The following is an 18,798-nucleotide window of genomic DNA, read 5'->3' as shown; positions in this document are numbered from 1 at the left end:
AACATTTTTAGAAGCTATTAATTTATTTAAATTTTAATAAAAACATTAATTAAAATATATGTAACATATAATTTGTTTTCATAGCAAACTTTTATTTAAATACGCAATAAAAATATTTTACTATTGTGCATTAATTTTCATAATTTAAAATGTATTTTTCATTGACAAAAATACTTAATACAAAATATAATATTATGTGAAAGTTATTATTATATACTTAATTCCTAAGGATACAGACACTCTCAATCTAATGTTAGATGGGATTTTGATCATCTTGTACAATGAAATTTCCTTCTTGTGATTTTTATTAAACAATATTAAGAAAAACGCATGCGCTATATATTTTTTATAGTAATAAAAAGTGATTTTTATAGTTTTACTAAAAGTAATTTTTATTTATCTTATTATAGGAAGTTTTATAATTAAAAATTAAATAAATTTAAAAAAACATTATATTGAAAGAAGTTCCAAAAAAAATAACATACTAAATGTTCAACTTTTAAACCAAATTAAAGGATAATGAACTTTGATATGAATGCTTGGTTTTTCGCTTTCAACTTCAAAAAAGAGTTCATTGTGATCCTCTGTAGATAGTTCATGAAGAGCACAAAAATTCTTCCAGCCAGCTCCTATCTTTACAGACCTACGTCTTATGATCAATTTACATTCCACTTTGCCCCTTGGTCCGTGTAGAACAACAGATGAAAGTCCACTGTTTTGAAAATAACTCGCAAATTCTTTTTTCAAATACTGGAAACATAATCTGATGTCATATTACTTATTAAGAAGGAATGTAAATAAATAATAAACCAAAAAAGGACTAACCAAGTGGTTGGCTTTACAGTAGTATCTGGATAGTTGAACTTGAAAATGAATTAACTTTGACATAAGGACGACGGATGGAAATATTGTTTAGGAAAATCGCTCGGAGTCGTGAGTTTGTCGAACGGTTAGAGACGTGGAGTTGGAAAGAAGAATTTCCGACATATTTGAACAAAACCAATTTGTCAGACTTATCTGCATAAAAAGATCTTAAATCATTCCAGCCTTCGGTAATCAGTGGAGTGTGAATATCCATGTTGTAGGTAACATTGTGAACATTACTTTCGTAATCAACAATGGTCCATTGTGAACCAATGTCCTTCCCATATCGTATTTTGAACAATCGGTCGACGTGTCCAAAAGCCTTCACAGATTAGCAAGTTCAGAATAAAGAAATAAAAATAAAGATAAGAAATAAATGTGAAGGAATAAAAAAATAAACCTGGTCCTTCAGAAACATAGTAAGAAATCCGCCAATAAGTTTTGCAAAAAGTATAGATTGTGGGGTGGTGATGGATGCCATTGCACGATAATAGATTGATGATGAAGAAAATTAGTAAGAGAAGATAATGGGTAACAGAAGAAAAAGAAGATTTGTCACTCATTAGTTGGTAATGCGTAACAGAGGTGCAAACATTGGGAATATATATAAAGAGAATAGGATAAGTCATCCCTGTTCGAAGCCTCCGTACTTACTGGACAGACTGCTTCATAATTAATGCAAACGCTTGGGAATAAAAAACTTAAAATGAAGTACGAATTAAAAAAAACGTTAAAATAAAATTTTAAAATATAAGAAAATATTAATTATAAAATGATGACTCGTAAAATAATCATTAAATTTTAAGAAGATAATAAGAATAAATAAAATTTCACCTCTTGAATAAAAACATTTACACAAAAAAAAAATCAAAGCTTTTAAAAAAAGAAATCTAGGTAAAGATAGAAGAAGAAGATAAAAAAAAAAAAAAGAAATCTGGGTAAAGATAGAAGAATAAGATAAAAAAACATTGAGAAAGATTAATTGTTTCCTTCGAAAACCTGAAATCTCGCTGTGACCAATGTTATTTGGTTAGAGATGTGAAAATGTTAGAGAAACACATTGAGATGAAGAATCGAAAAAAAGCAAAAATACAAAGAGATCTGCAAAGCAAAAGGCTGGCCGTTTTTTGGTCTTTAAGACTCTTGCATGTTTTGGAACTCTTCATTTCAAGCCTATAAGTTCTAAAAAATAGCATCAACGAAATCTGGGTAAAAATATAAGAAGAATATGAACTTTTTTCTTGAGAAAATTGAACAAAAAACGAAATTTGGGTAATCACATGAAATCTGGCCGCGACCAAAAGTTCTACTCAGTTCATTCATGTGAAAAAAATTCCAAAACAGAGAAAGGGTGAGAAAAATCGGATGACAGAAAAGAAGCTGAAAAAATACAACGAAATCTGGGCAAAAATAAAAGAAAAGATCAACTGCAAAGTTAAAAAGCCTGAAATTTGGCCGTGACCAAAGTTGTACCCAGATTTCATTCATCTGAAAAAAATTCCAAAACAAAGAAAGGGTGAGAAAAATCGGCAAAAAGAGAAGAAGTTGAAACCTTACAACGAAACCTGAGTAAAAATAAAAGTAAAGATCAAATGTTTCCTTCAATCACCTGAAATTTGGTCGTGACCAATATTCTACTCAGTTGATTCATGTGAAAAAAATACCAAAACAGAGAAAGGGTGAGAAAAATCAGATGACGGAGAAGAAGCTGAAAAAATACAACGAAATCTGGGTAAAAATAAAAGAAAAGATCAACTGTAAAGTTAAACAACCTAAAATCTGGTTGTGACCAATGTTCTACCCAGATTTCATTCATCTGAAAAAAACTTCCAAAACAAAGAAAGGGTGAGAAAAATTGGAAGAGAGAGAAGAAACTGAAACAATACAACGAAACCTGGGTAAAAATAAAAGAAAACATCAAATGTTTCATTCAATCACCTGAAATTTGGCCATGACCAATATTCTACTCTGTTCATTCATCTGAAAAAAATTTCAAAATAGATAAAAGGTTAGAAAAATAGGAAGACAGAGAAGAAGCTGAAACAATACAACGAAACCTGGGTAAAAAAAAAGATCAATTGTTTCCTTCAAAAACCTGAAAAAAAAATGAAAGAACAAAAATAAAACAAAGTAAATAACAAATTTGAAGATGTTAGAGAAACACATTGAGATGAAGATGAAAATTATGTGGAGGCCATGGTGTTTCAATGGCCTGAGAAAGAGAGAGAAAAATCAAAAATCTGAAAAGAAGATGAAGAGTTTGAATGGGTGAGAGTGAGAAAGAGAGAGAAAAACTGAAGAATTTGAGAAGAAGATGAAGAGTTTGAACATGTGAAAGTGAGAATGAGAGAGGAAAAGTGAGAAATAGAGAGAAGTTTAAGAGTCTCGATGAAAGAGGAAAAAGTTGGCGATGGGATACGTGGAGAAAGTGGAAAAGAGAGAGAAATGTATTTCTTTTAGCTTTTTTTTTTCGAAGTGTCAAAATTAGGAGAGTGTGACACGTTAGCTTTCTTTCTTTTTGTAGATAAATTTTTTTGAATTGAAGTGTGTCATATATATTATTTAATTGAAAAACTTGGTATTTATTAGTTCCCATTTGTATTAAGATTAGATTTTATATTTGTCTTCCACTATCTATTTTGTTTTATCAAATATTTAATATTTTGTTTAGTAGTTTAAACTATTAAACGGGATGTTACAATTGCTCTCGAGAATTGTCTAAAAAATTTAACTACCAAGATTTTGACTACCAAAAAAGTTAGTTTATAAATTAGACACTAAACATTAACTACCAAAGTTTTGACTACCAAAAGATTTAGTTTCTAAATTAGTCTCTAAATAATCAATGACCAATACCAATTATATTTTTTTTTATTCGCAATAGTGACTATTTTAGTAACTAATAATTTTTAATTTTGTTAATTTATATCTAAATCAGTTACTATGTAACTATAATTTAAGAGTTTTCTTATAATGATAATAATTGAAGGAGACCGACAGGATAAATTTAAATCTTAACTAGGATAGATTTTTATAATTTTGATATTATATCAAGAGAGAAAGAAATAAAATAATGATATGCTTTCGGTGTGATTTTGTTTTTCAAATAATCATAAAAATAAAAATCTCCTTTAGAATTCAGTGTGTGTACGTATGTTGATGACAAGTATTAAATTTAGTAAAAGTTAATTTTTATTTTAATTGTTTTTATAGATAAGAAATATATTTAAGTATTTAACATATAAAGAATATGAGAAGGAAAATAAAAAATTTAATTAAAGAAATGAAATCATTCCAAAAGTGAATAGGAAGTGTGGGTGTGTGTGTGTGTGTAAGTGATGTTATATATAGTAGCAAGAGTTGAACAAAAATAATTGATAAGAGTGAAGAAGGTGTTTGGTATTATGGTGCTTGTTATGATGACTTATGGTTTGGCAATAACAAAACTGAGCCATTTTTGGTGATTGGTTCATCAAATCCTCCAACTTCTCTTTGTTCAACTTATAAACCATATATATATAACAAATAAATATTTATCTTATATCTTATCAATTGTTTGTATTATCTCTTAACCAGTGACAAGAATATTGTGTCTAAACATGTAAATATTTTTTATAGTTGTTGATCACTAAAAATTAAAAATGTAATATGTAATTATATTATAATTTTTTATTAATAATAGAGTTTATTTTAGATTCTTTTATATTTTCGTTTATAATTTTTTTTAATTTAATTGATATAATGACTAATTATCTTTCTAAATTTGTTTATCTTTAATGAAATTTTTGTAGTTTAATTTTACACAACCAACATCCATTTTGTAAATGGTTACTAAAAAACACCATCTATGTAATATGTAAGTTATCAATAATATTTAATTATAATTATATATATATAAATATATATATATATATATATATATATATATATATATATATATATAAAGTTGTGAAAATATAGATGTGAAGCTCATAAAGTGTGGCTACTTTTATTTTATTATTATAAAAATTAAAAAATTATTAAAATAAAAATGTTATTAAATTTATAAAAATATATTCTTAAAAGATAATTATAAAAAATTGGATACAAAAATAAAAAAAAATTATAATTAATAGAATATTTTATATTAATAAGAATATGTAATGATATATATATATATATATATATATATATATATATATATATATATATATATATATAGATTAATTAAAAAGTAAACCAAGATTTGTGTTCTTATTTCTCGTACTATTTAAAGCTTAAGAGATTTTTAATTAGTTTAAAATGTATAAGTTTGTGTTTGTGTTTTATAAATTTTTCTATTTAATTTAATTTCTCTAAAATTTGTTCATATCTTATTATAATCTCTGATGCTGCAATGCAGCTATCATAAGATGGATTAGGTTTGTTATTCACCAAATACTCTCTCCAAAAATCCAATAGCTTTTGTTAATTGCATGTTACTTAGGCAATGTGTGCCATTTTTGGTGATCGGTTTATCAAATCCTCCAACCTCTCTTCGTTCAACTTATAAACCACATATATATATATATATATATATATATATATATATATATATATATATATAACAAATAAATACTTATCTTATAACTTATCAATTGTTTCTGGCCTCATCCCAATATCTCTCGGTTCTAAAACCGAGACAGAATGACAAAAATAACCGGAGTCAAAAGCCCTTATTACACTGGTGTAAAATATTGTGTTTAAACATGTAAATATTTTTTTATAATTGTTGGTCATTAAGAATTAAAAATGTAATATCTAATTATATTATAAATTTTTATTAATAATAGAGTTTATTTTAGATTTTATTATATTTTAGTTTATAAACTTTTGTGAATTTAATTGATATAATGAATAATTATCTTATGTTTCAAAATTTGTTTATCTTTAATGAAAGTTTTGTAGTTTAATTTTACACAACCAACATCCATTTTGTAAATGTTATTAAAAAACACCATCTATGTAAGTTATCAATAATATTAATATTAATATATATATATATATATATATATATATTAATTAATTAATTAAAAAAAGAATTGTGTTCTTATTTCTTATACTATTTAAAGCTAAAGAGATTTTTATTTAGTTTAAAATGTATAAGTTTGTGTATGGGTTTTATAAACTTTTCTATTTAATTTAATTTCTCTAAAATCTAAAGTTCGTATCTTATATCTATATAATCTGATGCTGCATTGCAGTTATCATAAGATGGATTAGGTTTTGCTATCCACCAAATACTCTTTACAAAAATCCAACAGCTTTTCATCTCATTGCATGGTGCAGGGATTTGAGAGTAACTTAATCTTATTACTGTCAAACCATAGACCATAATAAACATAAAAAACAACACAAATTTTCTTCTCTTCAATATCTATGTCAATGCCAACTTTCTTTACAATGTTATTCTGATTTCATTTACCATTTCTACCATACCATTGTTTATATAGACACTTGCAGTATTTATTTCTAGAATAACCTTGTGCAATCTTTTTCAATCTTTTTATAAAAAAGTATTAAATATAAATATCAAATATAGATTATTGTATCATTTGGAGTTAATGTGAATATCAATCATGATCAAAGCATAATATACCAAAATTTATTATCTTGTTATTATTTCAAAAGTTATAGAAAGAATCTATAAATGAAAATTTGAAATAGTTAAATATTTTCAATACCTTAATTCAAATACCAATTTAGTTAAATATTTATTTAAATATCGGATGAACATTATAATTAGACAAATATAACGGTACACATTAGACGATATTCATACATTGATAAGACAAGTCTATTCGTATACATATTAGACAAGTCTATTAATACACATTATTTAATTAGACAGTCTTACAATACACATCAGATGAACCTATTCATACATTGATTAGATTGGTCTAACAATACACATTAGACAAATGTGTCCATATATATTGATTAGATGAGTCTAGCAACACCAACACATACCACATAAGTCAAAGAAGAACGTGGAACAAAGATAGATATGGAGATACCACAATCTAGAAGATTGATGAGTCAACGAAGATTCCCACAAAGATATCAATCTTCGATAAAAACCATTGTTATATGACAAGAATTAAGTAAATTTTCTCTAAATGAATTCAAAATTCAATATTGATTATCAAAAGTGTTTACATTTGTATGTGGTGGCCTATGTATCTCAAAACAAGGCCCAAAGATGTTGGGCCCGTAATAAATGTGAAGATTCTGCAACAATCTCTCCCTGAGCAATTGTCCTCCAGAAATCAAACTCATGACCTTGACTCTGATACCAATTGTTAGGATCGAGCGCTTACCACGAGGCCAAAAGCTATAGCTAATAGTTAGGGTGTAACTCTTTTTTACTTAAAAGTATAACGGCCCAAGCATCACGATTCGTTTGTGATCCGGCCCACTTAACCCTTGCCATGGGACAATTGATGTCACCTGCAACAAAGCGCACAAAAAATAAAACTTTACAAAAATATTTTTTAAAAGTAAAAAATTATTTTATGAGTGTGCTCCAAGCCACGATCTTCATTTTCTTTAAGTTCCAAACTTCATGGAGTAAGAAAAGCTTCAAGGAAATTTGATCTTTGAAGTTTTTAGGCCTTGACCTTGTCAAAGGTAATTTGAATTCAATGACTCTCCTTAAGTTCTTCTTGTATTGAATCTAAGAGATAGTCCTCTATCATTAACTTTTTGTCATGTTTATTTTGCTGACAAATGTTTCATATGTTGGTTTTCCAGTCATTTAATATTGTTAATTCACTCTTTTACCCATTTTGTTGTCACATTTATCTGACTAATCAATTTATTCTTTTATTTTTTTCTATACCAATTTTAATTTTAATGATTTATAATTATTTTCTAAATTTATAAGTAATTGTTCAAGTTAATTATATTCAAAACTTAATTATACACTTAAAAATATTTTTATTTATTTGCTCATATGTATTTCTTTTAATATAATATATATTTACAAAGACAACAAAACAAATAAGCTAACATTAACAATGCATAGTCATAGGTTTAATAAAACTAGGAAATTCTTTTAAAACAAATACAAAGAGTTTGCTAAAATCATTTTAAAAAGTAATAGTTAGAGAGGGTTAGGTCCTCATTAAGCTAATTTTAAAAAGTAATATAAAGGGAGGTCAAAGTTTTCAAGAATAATTTCTAACATATAATAAATAGAGAGGGCTAGACCCTAGACCTAAATCCTAAACTAAGTTAATGTTAAAAATATATAGAGAGGGTCAGACTGTCGTTAACGGATGAAATTTTATTTTTTTAAATTGTTATATACGCTTCAAAGTGTTTAATTTAAAAAAAAAAACTATAAAATGTTTGCTAAGGTAGAATATTATTTTAAAGAATTATATATAGAGAGGGTTAGACCCTTTCTAAACTAAAATTAATTCATAAAATAATTTAAAGACGGATAAAAAACTCTTGATAAGATAAAATTAATTTTTACAACATAGAATTATTTTAAAAATAAAATAGATAGAGAAGGTTATACCCTCACAAAGCCAAAAACTAATTTTAAAAAATGATATGAAGAATCGACTAAGCCCTATCTAAGAGAAAATTAATTTTTAAAATATCTAGAGAGAGGGTGAGACCCTCGCTAATGGATTGAACTTTTGTTTCTTGAAATTATTAAATTTTGTATGCAATAAGGTGGTTGCTATCTTTGTGTTGAGATTAAAAAAAAAAAACGACACTATTTGCTTTCAATTTTTGGCCTGTACTATTTTCTCCTTGCTAAATGAATGTATTCTTGTAGTGGAATATTTAAAAATATTATTTTCTATTAGAGTCATTTATCTTTAATCTTTTAGAATCGCATAGCTCACACTAGCATTCTATTTTAAATTATTTATTCAATTATCATCAGTTAGCCCACTCTATTTATACAAATATTTTTTTTTTACTCGTCTACATAGTTGTTAGACGACGCTATATGACATCAGAAGTAACATCCCTTAAAACTAACCTGCATAATTTTCTCATGCGCCTTGCCGACACTAGAACGATAATATATATATGCATGAAATGAATTAATGTCGTTTTGGTTTCTTAGACATCGAATTTTGAGTGATGTTATTCACGTGATTTCTTGTTTTTAATTCTATTTTGGTTTCTATTATATTTTTGTATATTTCCTAAATATATTTTTATTATATCTTTAACAATTGAGGAGTGAGGAAACGAAAATAACGTGAGAAATAAAAAATGGAAAAATAAAAAATAAACCAAAGGTAAAAAATATGGAAATTGAAAAAATATTGAAATGTAATATTTAAAGTATGTTTTATTATGAGTGAAGTAAATGTTAGTTACAATAAGGATATGTATCAGGGACCAGATACACATAAGTCCATACTAAATGAAAGTTGAATGTGGCATGCAGTAGGAAGGCTTACAAGTTTATCTGGATGAAAGTGGAGATTTGATCCTGCAACCCTAAGACAGTTACAAATATCTCTTATACCTTGTCCATTAGGAACAGCCATGGCTCTTTTGAATGCATCTGATGCTCCATTGCAGCAATCAGAAGATGGATTAGCTACATTATTTATCAAATACAATCCACAATAGCTCAATAGCTTTTCATCCCCATTGCATGTTGCAGGAATTTGACCATAACTCAATCTTGTTACTGCCAAACCATACACCATAACAAACATCAAAACACCAAAAACTTTTTTCTCTCCCATCTTCTCTTCAATCTCTATGTCAATGCCACTTTTCTTATCAATCTTATTCTGATTTCATTTACCATTTCTACCGTACCATTGCTTATATATACACTTCTAGTATTTATTTCTAGAATAACTTTCGATCTTTGTACAATCTTTTTCAATCTTTTCCATAAAAAGTATTAAATATGAATATCAAAAATAACCGATGCAAAATATAATATTAAATTGAAATTATTATTACATATTTAATTCCTAAAAATACAGACACGCTTACAATAATGTTAAATGGGATTTTGATCCTATGTTTTCTATTTTTATTTCAACTAGGAGATTGGCCCGTGTGTACGTACGAGTTGTATTTTTTTATTTATTTTATATATTAAGTAGTAAAATATTATGTAATGAAATATCATGAAAATTATGTTATATTGTTGTAAATGTTGTTATTAAAGTAATGAAGTAGTAAGTAGTAAATGTAAATGATGTAATAATAATGTCAGTTTTAAGTATAATAAATAAAATTGATATTAAATATAATGGAGTTAATTAATTTTATGAAATAATTATAATATTTTGTGACCCAAGTAGGGATGACAAATAAACTCGTTTCTCGTGGGTATTGCCTCGTATCCGTTTTGACGGGAATCCCGGCATTGACTGGGTATAAGTATGGATATGAGGATGTACATATTTGTCCCGTCCTCATCCTCATACCCGTCAAAATACTACATAATATAAAAAATTTATCTTTTTTACTCTATTATTATTATTATTATTATTATTATTATTATTTCATTTGAAGAACTATTTAGTTTCGCTAAAACAATTTTCGTTATTTCTAAAACATTGGTTATGTTGATATTTAAAAAGTTTTTTTAGATCTCTAAAGTATTTTTCATTTTATCATATCCTTGATTATATAGTTGTTTTCCTTCGTGTGATTTCATTCAATGGTCTCTCAAATTGTTTCTAAGACACACATTTGATAATTTTTTAATATTTTTATTTTCATAATGTAAAATATTATTTTGATATATTTTATGTAATTATCTTTTATATTTTAACTAATTATCATACTTTGATTTTGTCACTATAATTGTATAAATAAATTTTATTTACTATAATATAAAATTTTAATGTAATTGTCATGAATTTTCTTTTACCACACCTGAACATATATTGAAGTTCAAAAGATACAATATTTATGTTAAAAATTTATTATTATTAGTTTAATATTTGTTCTTTGCATTATTTGGGTCAAGTAATTTATTATAACTTTTATTAGTATATAAAAAAGAGATTCATTAGAATTAAAAAATAAAATTGAAGTAAAGATACATTTAACATATATTTTAATCTGAATATTTATTTTCGTTTTATATTTTTTTACAAATTAAATTTTATCAGCTACAATTAATTAATGTTTGCAAATTTAACAGAACACTACAAAAAATATTAATTTTACATGGGGTTATTTAAGAGAGGTTATAATAACCTCAAGAAAAAACCATGCTTACGGAGGTTTTCTACTCCCCTGATAATTACCAAGGTATTTTTGTCAAATCCATGTTAAAATATTGTTCGCCTTCTTTATTTCATCTTTTCAGACCTTTTGAAATTTCTTCCTTCCTCTGTTTCTTCGCTTTGAATGCCTAGAAAAATATTTTCATAACTAACATGCATCTTGCTTTCGATAGTGCATCTTCCTCCTCTCGATGGTGCACCTTCTTCGTTTCGGTGTGCTGTAGGTCTTCCAGAATTAGGATACAGTCCATTCTCTTCTCTTGCTCGCATAGTCCACACCCTAATATGTTTACCCTCAATCTCTCAATCTCTACTTCTTTTCTCTTCATCTCTGCTTCATCTCTCAATCTCAGTTAAAAACCTTTCGTTTGCCTTCCCTTGTAGATTCCAATTTGTCTGCATTTCTCTTTTCCAATCTTCATCCTTCCATTGAAACTTCGAATTGGTAATGGTTTTCTATTCATTCTCTTTGGCTTTCGATTTTTTTTTTCACTGTCATGTTAATTTCTCACTTTCCCTCTTTCATCCAAATTTGTTCTACGTCTTGACCGTCTGTGTTCGTGTTGTTTCACAGCTACTTCACGTGTTCACAATTACAGCGCACAGGTATTTTTGTTTTTGCCTCTCATAAAAAATTAAACGGACTTTTCTTGGAAGCTAAGACAAAGGGACTGTTTTGTTGTCTTTCTTCTGACTCTGTTCTATTTTATGCAATGCATGGATTCACTTCATAGTAAATGCATAAATCTCATAAATTAGAGAGTGGTGACAGTGACAAAGGTGATTTAGTATTCTTTTTTTTTTGTTATCTTGGGAACCAATTGAATTGGCTCTGTTGGCAGTGTCCTAGCATCAATCTTGGTGAACTCAAAAAAAGATTATTAGGTTGCTTCTCTTTGGTCAATACATCTGAATTTTGATGCATATATTTGTGTGAACAATCGAATTTTACTTTTTTTTAGATTTGGATTTCGGAACACGCACGCAAAAGCCAAACACGCATCAACCATCTACCAAGTTCCTATCTATGTGCAAGTACATGATACCTATGCATATATATTAACTATTTAATTGTTTGCAAAAGATTAATTAAAGAGTTTAATGTTTCTGCTATTATACACTTACATAACCAATTATAGTGAAAGTGTTAGTTCTTTAGAAGAAACGTTTGGGAAGAAGATAACAGTGACTATCAAATGGACAGAAGGTAATTGCTATTTCAGATTTAGTAAACTTCAGTTATTATGCCTTGTGATCTACACTAAAATGGACAGAAGACAAACTTTGAACTTTTTTTAAATATCAAATGCATAGTAATTGTAAAAAGTGTAAGAACTATCTATCTATGCAAACACTTTGAATAATAATTGACATGAGAGAGTCTGCCACATGCCACCAACGTGGAAAGATAGTAATTTAAAAGAAGTTCTTTCTTTTATGCTTATTTCGTATTGACAAGTTTCTAATTTAGATTTGGAATCAGATTTCCAATTCTTACTTTTTGAGGTGCTTATACAAGACTTGCTTAATGTTTATACTTATTAAGGTTGTTTTTCTCTGCTATTAAGGTTATTTCCATTGAATTCAGAGAATGGTCGTTATTCAGTACCTTGTTGAATGTTCTCCTGATCATACATAGAAGAGTTTATTTTTTACAGGGACTGAATTTGATAAAAACGCAATGAGATATGTTTAGAGTGAAAAGTCATTTCCATTTTCTTGTTCTCGTGACTAAATTAATCTCATAATTATTGATGGTGATTGACACTACTGCTTTTATATATATATATATATATATATATATATATATATATATATATATATATAAAAGTATGTTACTCTGCTACTATTAAGGTTCTGACGCAAGAAAAATTATTGTGTAATGGGGGCAACAGAAGCTAAGGTGTAGAAATATAACTTCATAATATGTTGCTATTTTTTTTTTTTGAAAATTTATGGTATAATTACTTGTCCAAAATGAAATGTTGGAAGTTAAATATATAATTTTTATGGTATATTTTGTGTAACCACATGTCACTGTATGTACCTTGGTGGGTTCTACACGTCATTATCCTTGCATATTGAATTATTCTTGTCAAATAGTGAAGGCTTTTGCACATGGAGAAAAAAAGGGGAATAGATATGAGAGTTGCTAGTAATTGTTGCTGTTATTTTGCCTCCCTTTTTCTGAAATAATTTCTTTCCATCCTTGAATAAAACAGAAAATAACTTAGTGATTTTAATGTCTTTCTCTCTCTGTTGCTAGCATTGTTTTGTTTACAACACTAAATTCCCTGTGTTTAGTCTGAATGTACTCCTCATGAATCAAGGGAACCTTCTGGAGATGATCAAGAGAGTGATGAGAAAGCTAATAGTAAGGTAATGGATTTAATCACTGTATATTTCTTTTCTGCTTATTTTACAGGTTTCAATTTAATCATTGTAAAGAATTATAAGAAGAATACATGGTTTATTTCACACATTTGAATGTTCACAAGAAACCAAATTTAATGCTTTGGAGATCTTGATATCAAACATGATTGATTTTTTATTGATGTTTTTAAAGAATATTTATGTTTAGGTGCTAAGACATCAAACTTAAAATGTCGGCTGCAAAAGAAGATGGAAACTGAATTTATGGAAGTTAGCTAGTGTTCAGAATCTGATTCTTGTTTAGGTTTATGTTCAACAATTAGAAACAAGTCGTGTGAAGCTCATGCAATTGGAGTTGGAGATTGAGAACGCAAAAAGGCAGGTGATCTTAACTAAAAACTCATCGTTATTGTTTATGACTTTTATTCCAATGTATCAGTGCATATTTGAAATAATAGTTGTAGATGTACTTAGCTATTAATATTATTAAGTTGCTAAATAATTAAAGTAGTATTTTACCTCAATTAGGTAAAGCTTTAGTTTATTATAAAAGGTTTTAGGTACAACTATAAATTGTAATACATTTTAATTGATTTATTAATTTTAGCATGCTAATGGAACGGTTAATTGGAAGTCGGGTGAATAAAAGTTTCATTGGAAGTTTAACTTGGGACATTGGTGTTACTTATGACTTAATTGCACTTAGTGCATATTTTTGAACGTTGGATTTCTGGCCAAATGCATTTACGTGTACATTTAATTAGAGGAAAACTAAGGATTTATGGTGAATCAATTAAGTGAGAATGAATTTGGACAAGCAATTTGAATTGGTGTATCAAATTAACGTAGTAAGAGGGGGCAGTGTAGTGACTGTAAATAATTTACTGTTCTTTTTTACAGGAGAATATTATTTTTTAATCAATATTTAAATCTTTAGTATATTAATATATATTTTGTATTGTAAAGAATGTTACTAATTATGATTATATTTTATATTAGGTACCTGAGCAAGGGAGTGTTGCTAATGAAGAAACAAATGATTCAAAACAAGATTGAAAGTTGAAGAATTTTATTAGATTTTCATTATGTTTGACTTTATTGGTATCGTAATATTTCACTAGTTTGAACATTTAAAATTTATTATTTACCTTGAACTTATTGATAGTGTCGTTTGTTTTTATGAATATTATATCTAGTTATAATCAAATGTCAAAATGTTAGAATTTTTGTTTTTAATACCATATGTTTTAGGAATTATATGCATTAAAAAAATGTAACAAATAAAATTAAGAGAATTTGAAACATAATTAAAAATATCAATAAATAATGAATTGCATGGCAGAGGTAGAAAACACTGAAAATGGGCTTTCAATACTATCATACAGTACAAATTACCAGGGATTCCAGAACTGTTGGTAAATAATAGGGATTCCAAAACTGCCAGTAAATACCAGGAGTTCCAAACTGCCGGCAAATACCAAGGGTTCCAAACCGCCAGTAAATACCAGGGGTTCAAAACTGCAGGTAAATACCAGAGGTTTCAAAACCGCCGATACATACCAGGGGTTTCAAAACCGCCAGTAAGTACTGATTTACCAGGGGTTAGTCAAAACCGCCGGTAATCCGTTAACGACGCTGGTTTTTTTAGGGAAAAATCAAATCGCGGGTAACTCCTTTAGCGGAGGTTTTAACCTCCGGTTATGCCAAAAATAACCCCTGATAAAAATTATTTTTCTTGTAGTGGAAGTTTTGGTTCTCATGAAATTTTATTTGGTTTTCTAATTTAAAATATATACAATTATAACATAATTTCTTTATAAATATTTGATATTGGAGAAACAACCCTCCTCTTAATATTGAATATTTGATAATATTATGTTTCCTTTGTCATAATTTTTTATTATTTTACAATAATTAATTAATATTAAAACAGTAAAAAAGTTGTTATGGGTATGAGTACAAGTATATACTTGTTACCCTGAGAGGATGGAGATTAGACAAAAGTTTGATACCCGTTGGGTTGGGTATGGGGATGATGATGAATTTTTTCGATGGGGATCAGTATGAGATAGTGAAACTTGTCTCTGCCCCGTCGTGTTGTCATTCCTATATTAAAATAATAAAATATTGAAAGTATTATGTAATGAAATATTATGAAAATTAAGTTATATTGCTGTAAATGTTGTTATTAAAGTAATTAGTAAATCTAAGTGATGCAATAATACTTTCAGTTTTAAATATAATAAATAGAATTGATATCACAATATAATATAATTAATTGATTTTACGAAATAATTATAATAGCCTATGATCTGTGCATATATTTTTTTTTATTTTAATTTTTTTAAATAATAATATAATTGTTATTATATTTATTTAACCATTAAAAATACTAATAATAATATTATATAAATTGTAAATTATAAATTATAAAAATTTTAAAAGATTAAAATTCTATTTAGCAAAAATATTTAGTATAACAACATTTTTTATAATTAAAAAAAACACATTTATAATAATAACACAATTATGAATAGTAATAATAATAATAAAAAAAATAATGATACTAATAATAATAATAATAATAATAATAATAATAATATTTATGCTATAAATATTAATATTAATGCTAACACTAAGAATAATGTCAACTATAATAATCTATAATTATATATAAAGATATACATTAACAACAAAAGAAATAAAAATGACAAGTAATTAAAATACGATCCTGTAATAAATTCATTTAAAATGTGTGTCTAACTATAATAATAATAATAATAATAATAATAATAATAATAATATCATTATAATAATATATCGTAGTGATAAAATAATAATAATACAATAACTACATATGTAAGAGATATACATTTGTTATGTCCTCTTTTGTTTATACAATTTTATCCTCTTAATTATTATTTGTTAAATTAAAATAATTATTCATAATAAAAATTATTTGTCCATTTTATCATTTTAATAATTTTAGTAACTATATTTTTAATTCAAATAATTATACAGATATAAAAATAAAATGAACAACAAAACAAAGAAAAAGTACAAGTAATTGAGATATGATCCCATAGTAAATAAATGTAAAATGTATGTTTAACTATAATAATAATAATAATAATAATAATAATAATAATAACACTAAAATAATATCTCGTAGTTATAAAAAAAATACTAATAATAATAATAATAATACAACTACATATATAAAGAGATAAACAACTTTGATCTCCTTTTTTGTTTTTTCAATTTTATCCACTTAATTATTTCACTATTTTTAGTAACTATTTTTTTTAATTAAAATAATTATTCAAATGTAAAGATGCATGTCGCTGTCTGTCGTTGCATCGATGCCTCATGTTGTTGCATCATCGCAGTACTCTGCTGCGTCATAGTCGCTACCATGGCATCTATAGCTCTTGCGATGTTCGGTGCATCGCCCTAGGAGGATTGAGCATTCCTACGATGAGGTGCCATAGTTCACTGGCACACAGAAAATCAGTTGGTTAGGCTTGATAAGACAGGATTTTAACTAAACACTCAGAGAAACACAAAGAGAGCTAAGCGGACAGTCCAAGTACATAGACCTAAGGAATGACCGCTCTGATACCATAAATGTAACGTCCCATTTAATTAATAAACGTAATTAAAAGAAACGCCACACACAAATAGTATAATAGCGCAGTCTTGGGGTCCTTAACCCAACCCTTACAAAACTAGGCACACCACGATGCCAAAAGAAAAACAGTTGAAAAGTCTAACAAATACAGGTAGAGTAATAAAGCATATCGCAATACATGGGATAAAGCCCTAAAGAAAGCCCAAAGAAACTAAGATCCAGCCCATGCAGATTATGCAGCGGAACCATCACCTCCCTGTTGCCCGCGGGTGTTCCTCGCATCTGCTCACATCAACAAGTTGATGATCATCGCAAGAGAGAGTACCACACAGTAGAACACACAACAATAAAAGCAGGGTAAGCTAGAGCACAAAAGACTTCATCCATACAATCAGATATATTTTCACAATCTCATATACACATATCAATCAAGCATGTTATGACTCCTTAGACAATACACTAAGACACGACTCGACTCATCCGGATACGTATAACCTGGTCGAATTCAGCGGATGCTTGCACTTGTAACACCTCTATTTTTTATTAATTATATTTAACTTTCTTGTTTAAATATATAGAGTGAAGTAGTTTTATCATTTCATAAGTAAATTGACAAAGGGTTTTATACAATGTAAAAGATGATTTGTTTTTTTTTTGTGCTAACTACTTATTTTGAGTTGTGTAAGTAAAATTTTGATTAAGGCTTCATTAACCATTGGATTAGGTTGAAATTTTTATAGAACATTCTTAAAACATAGTTCTCCAATATGAACGGTGAGATTTTTAATTGGAGGTGTATGCAAGGAGCAATTACTTCCACACTTTAGAGTAAAAGTAAGGTCTCCAGCTGCTGCCCAGTTCTGAGTTACCTTAGTAAATATTTTATTCCCACTTCGTTAACCATTGGATCAAGATGAAATTTTTATACAACGTTACTAAGACATAGAAATAAAGTTGGACCGTTTGGATTTGGATTTAAAGATCTGTGGTTAGAGAAATAATGTTTGCAATTTGAACTAGCGTCAGTTACGTCCTGTTTTGGGTTATTTTAGTAAAAAATTGATTCTAGTTTTATTAACCGTTGGATTGATCTCCAATTTGTTCGACCTATTCTAAAACATATTTGTTTAGTTTAACCGTTGGGATTTACAAATAGAGCTTTGTGTTAAGAGATATAAATTTTACACTTTGGAGTGAAACAAGTCTTCTAGAAAGTCAACAAGTCTTCTTGCAACTACTATGAAGTCTCCTACAATTGGAATTTCGACCAAGCTTCTCTCTATGGTCAAAATAAACTTATCCTCACTAAGGAATCTCATAAATTTACCATCAATACATCCTTATCCCTTTGTCCAAGATTTTTCCTATAAATAGGACTTCACTTTACACATCTTCTTCACAAAATCCAAAACAATAGAGAAGGAGAGGTCTAAACTCTTGTGAAAAAAAATTGAAGTTGGAGAGAGAAATCCAGAATCTTGAGGTCTTCATTTTCATCTTAGAGTATAATTAGCATCTCCAAGGTATGGGGGGTCTATCTCAAATCTCTAAGTCTTTATCTTAGCAAGTTTTCTTTAAGTATACAATCTATCTTCTTGCTTCTGAAATTTTTATACATTATCTTGAAATTTTGAGTTGAAAAATGGATTCCTTGGGTATGAAAACCTAGGGTTA

The 18,798-nt window shown here is 27.5% G+C and overlaps 1 protein-coding gene and 1 long non-coding RNA gene across 2 annotated transcripts; both read right to left on the bottom strand.

Annotated features, from left to right (window-relative positions):
* Positions 1–543: 543 nt before the first annotated feature.
* Positions 544–2,989, bottom strand: LOC146885729 (uncharacterized). Its single transcript, XR_014995541.1, has 3 exons — positions 1,265–2,989; positions 826–1,186; positions 544–750 (listed from the first exon to the last, which is right to left on the bottom strand). It is a non-coding gene; the product is annotated as an uncharacterized LOC146885729 (long non-coding RNA).
* A 6,259-nt stretch (positions 2,990–9,248) lies between these two features.
* LOC146885728 (uncharacterized) lies at positions 9,249–9,611 on the bottom strand. Its single transcript, XM_085675065.1, has one exon. It carries the CDS (start codon positions 9,609–9,611, stop codon positions 9,249–9,251), a length of 363 nt encoding a protein of 120 aa, XP_085531191.1.
* Between the last annotated feature and the right edge of the window lie 9,187 nt (positions 9,612–18,798).

Source organism: Vigna unguiculata, chromosome 6 (assembly GCF_037176805.1).
Source record: "Vigna unguiculata cultivar grain cowpea cultivar isolate G323 ecotype 2 chromosome 6, ASM3717680v1, whole genome shotgun sequence".
NCBI classification, from domain to species: Eukaryota; Viridiplantae; Streptophyta; class Magnoliopsida; order Fabales; family Fabaceae; genus Vigna; species Vigna unguiculata.
The sequence above is the reverse complement of the archived record's forward strand: the minus strand, read 5'-3'. Positions and strand labels throughout refer to the sequence as shown.

Excerpts from the sequence above, each read along its gene's own strand:
- LOC146885728 (XM_085675065.1), bottom strand. The coding sequence starts at position 9,611 with ATGGGAGAGAAAAAAGTTTTTGGTGTTTTGATGTTTGTTATGGTGTAT.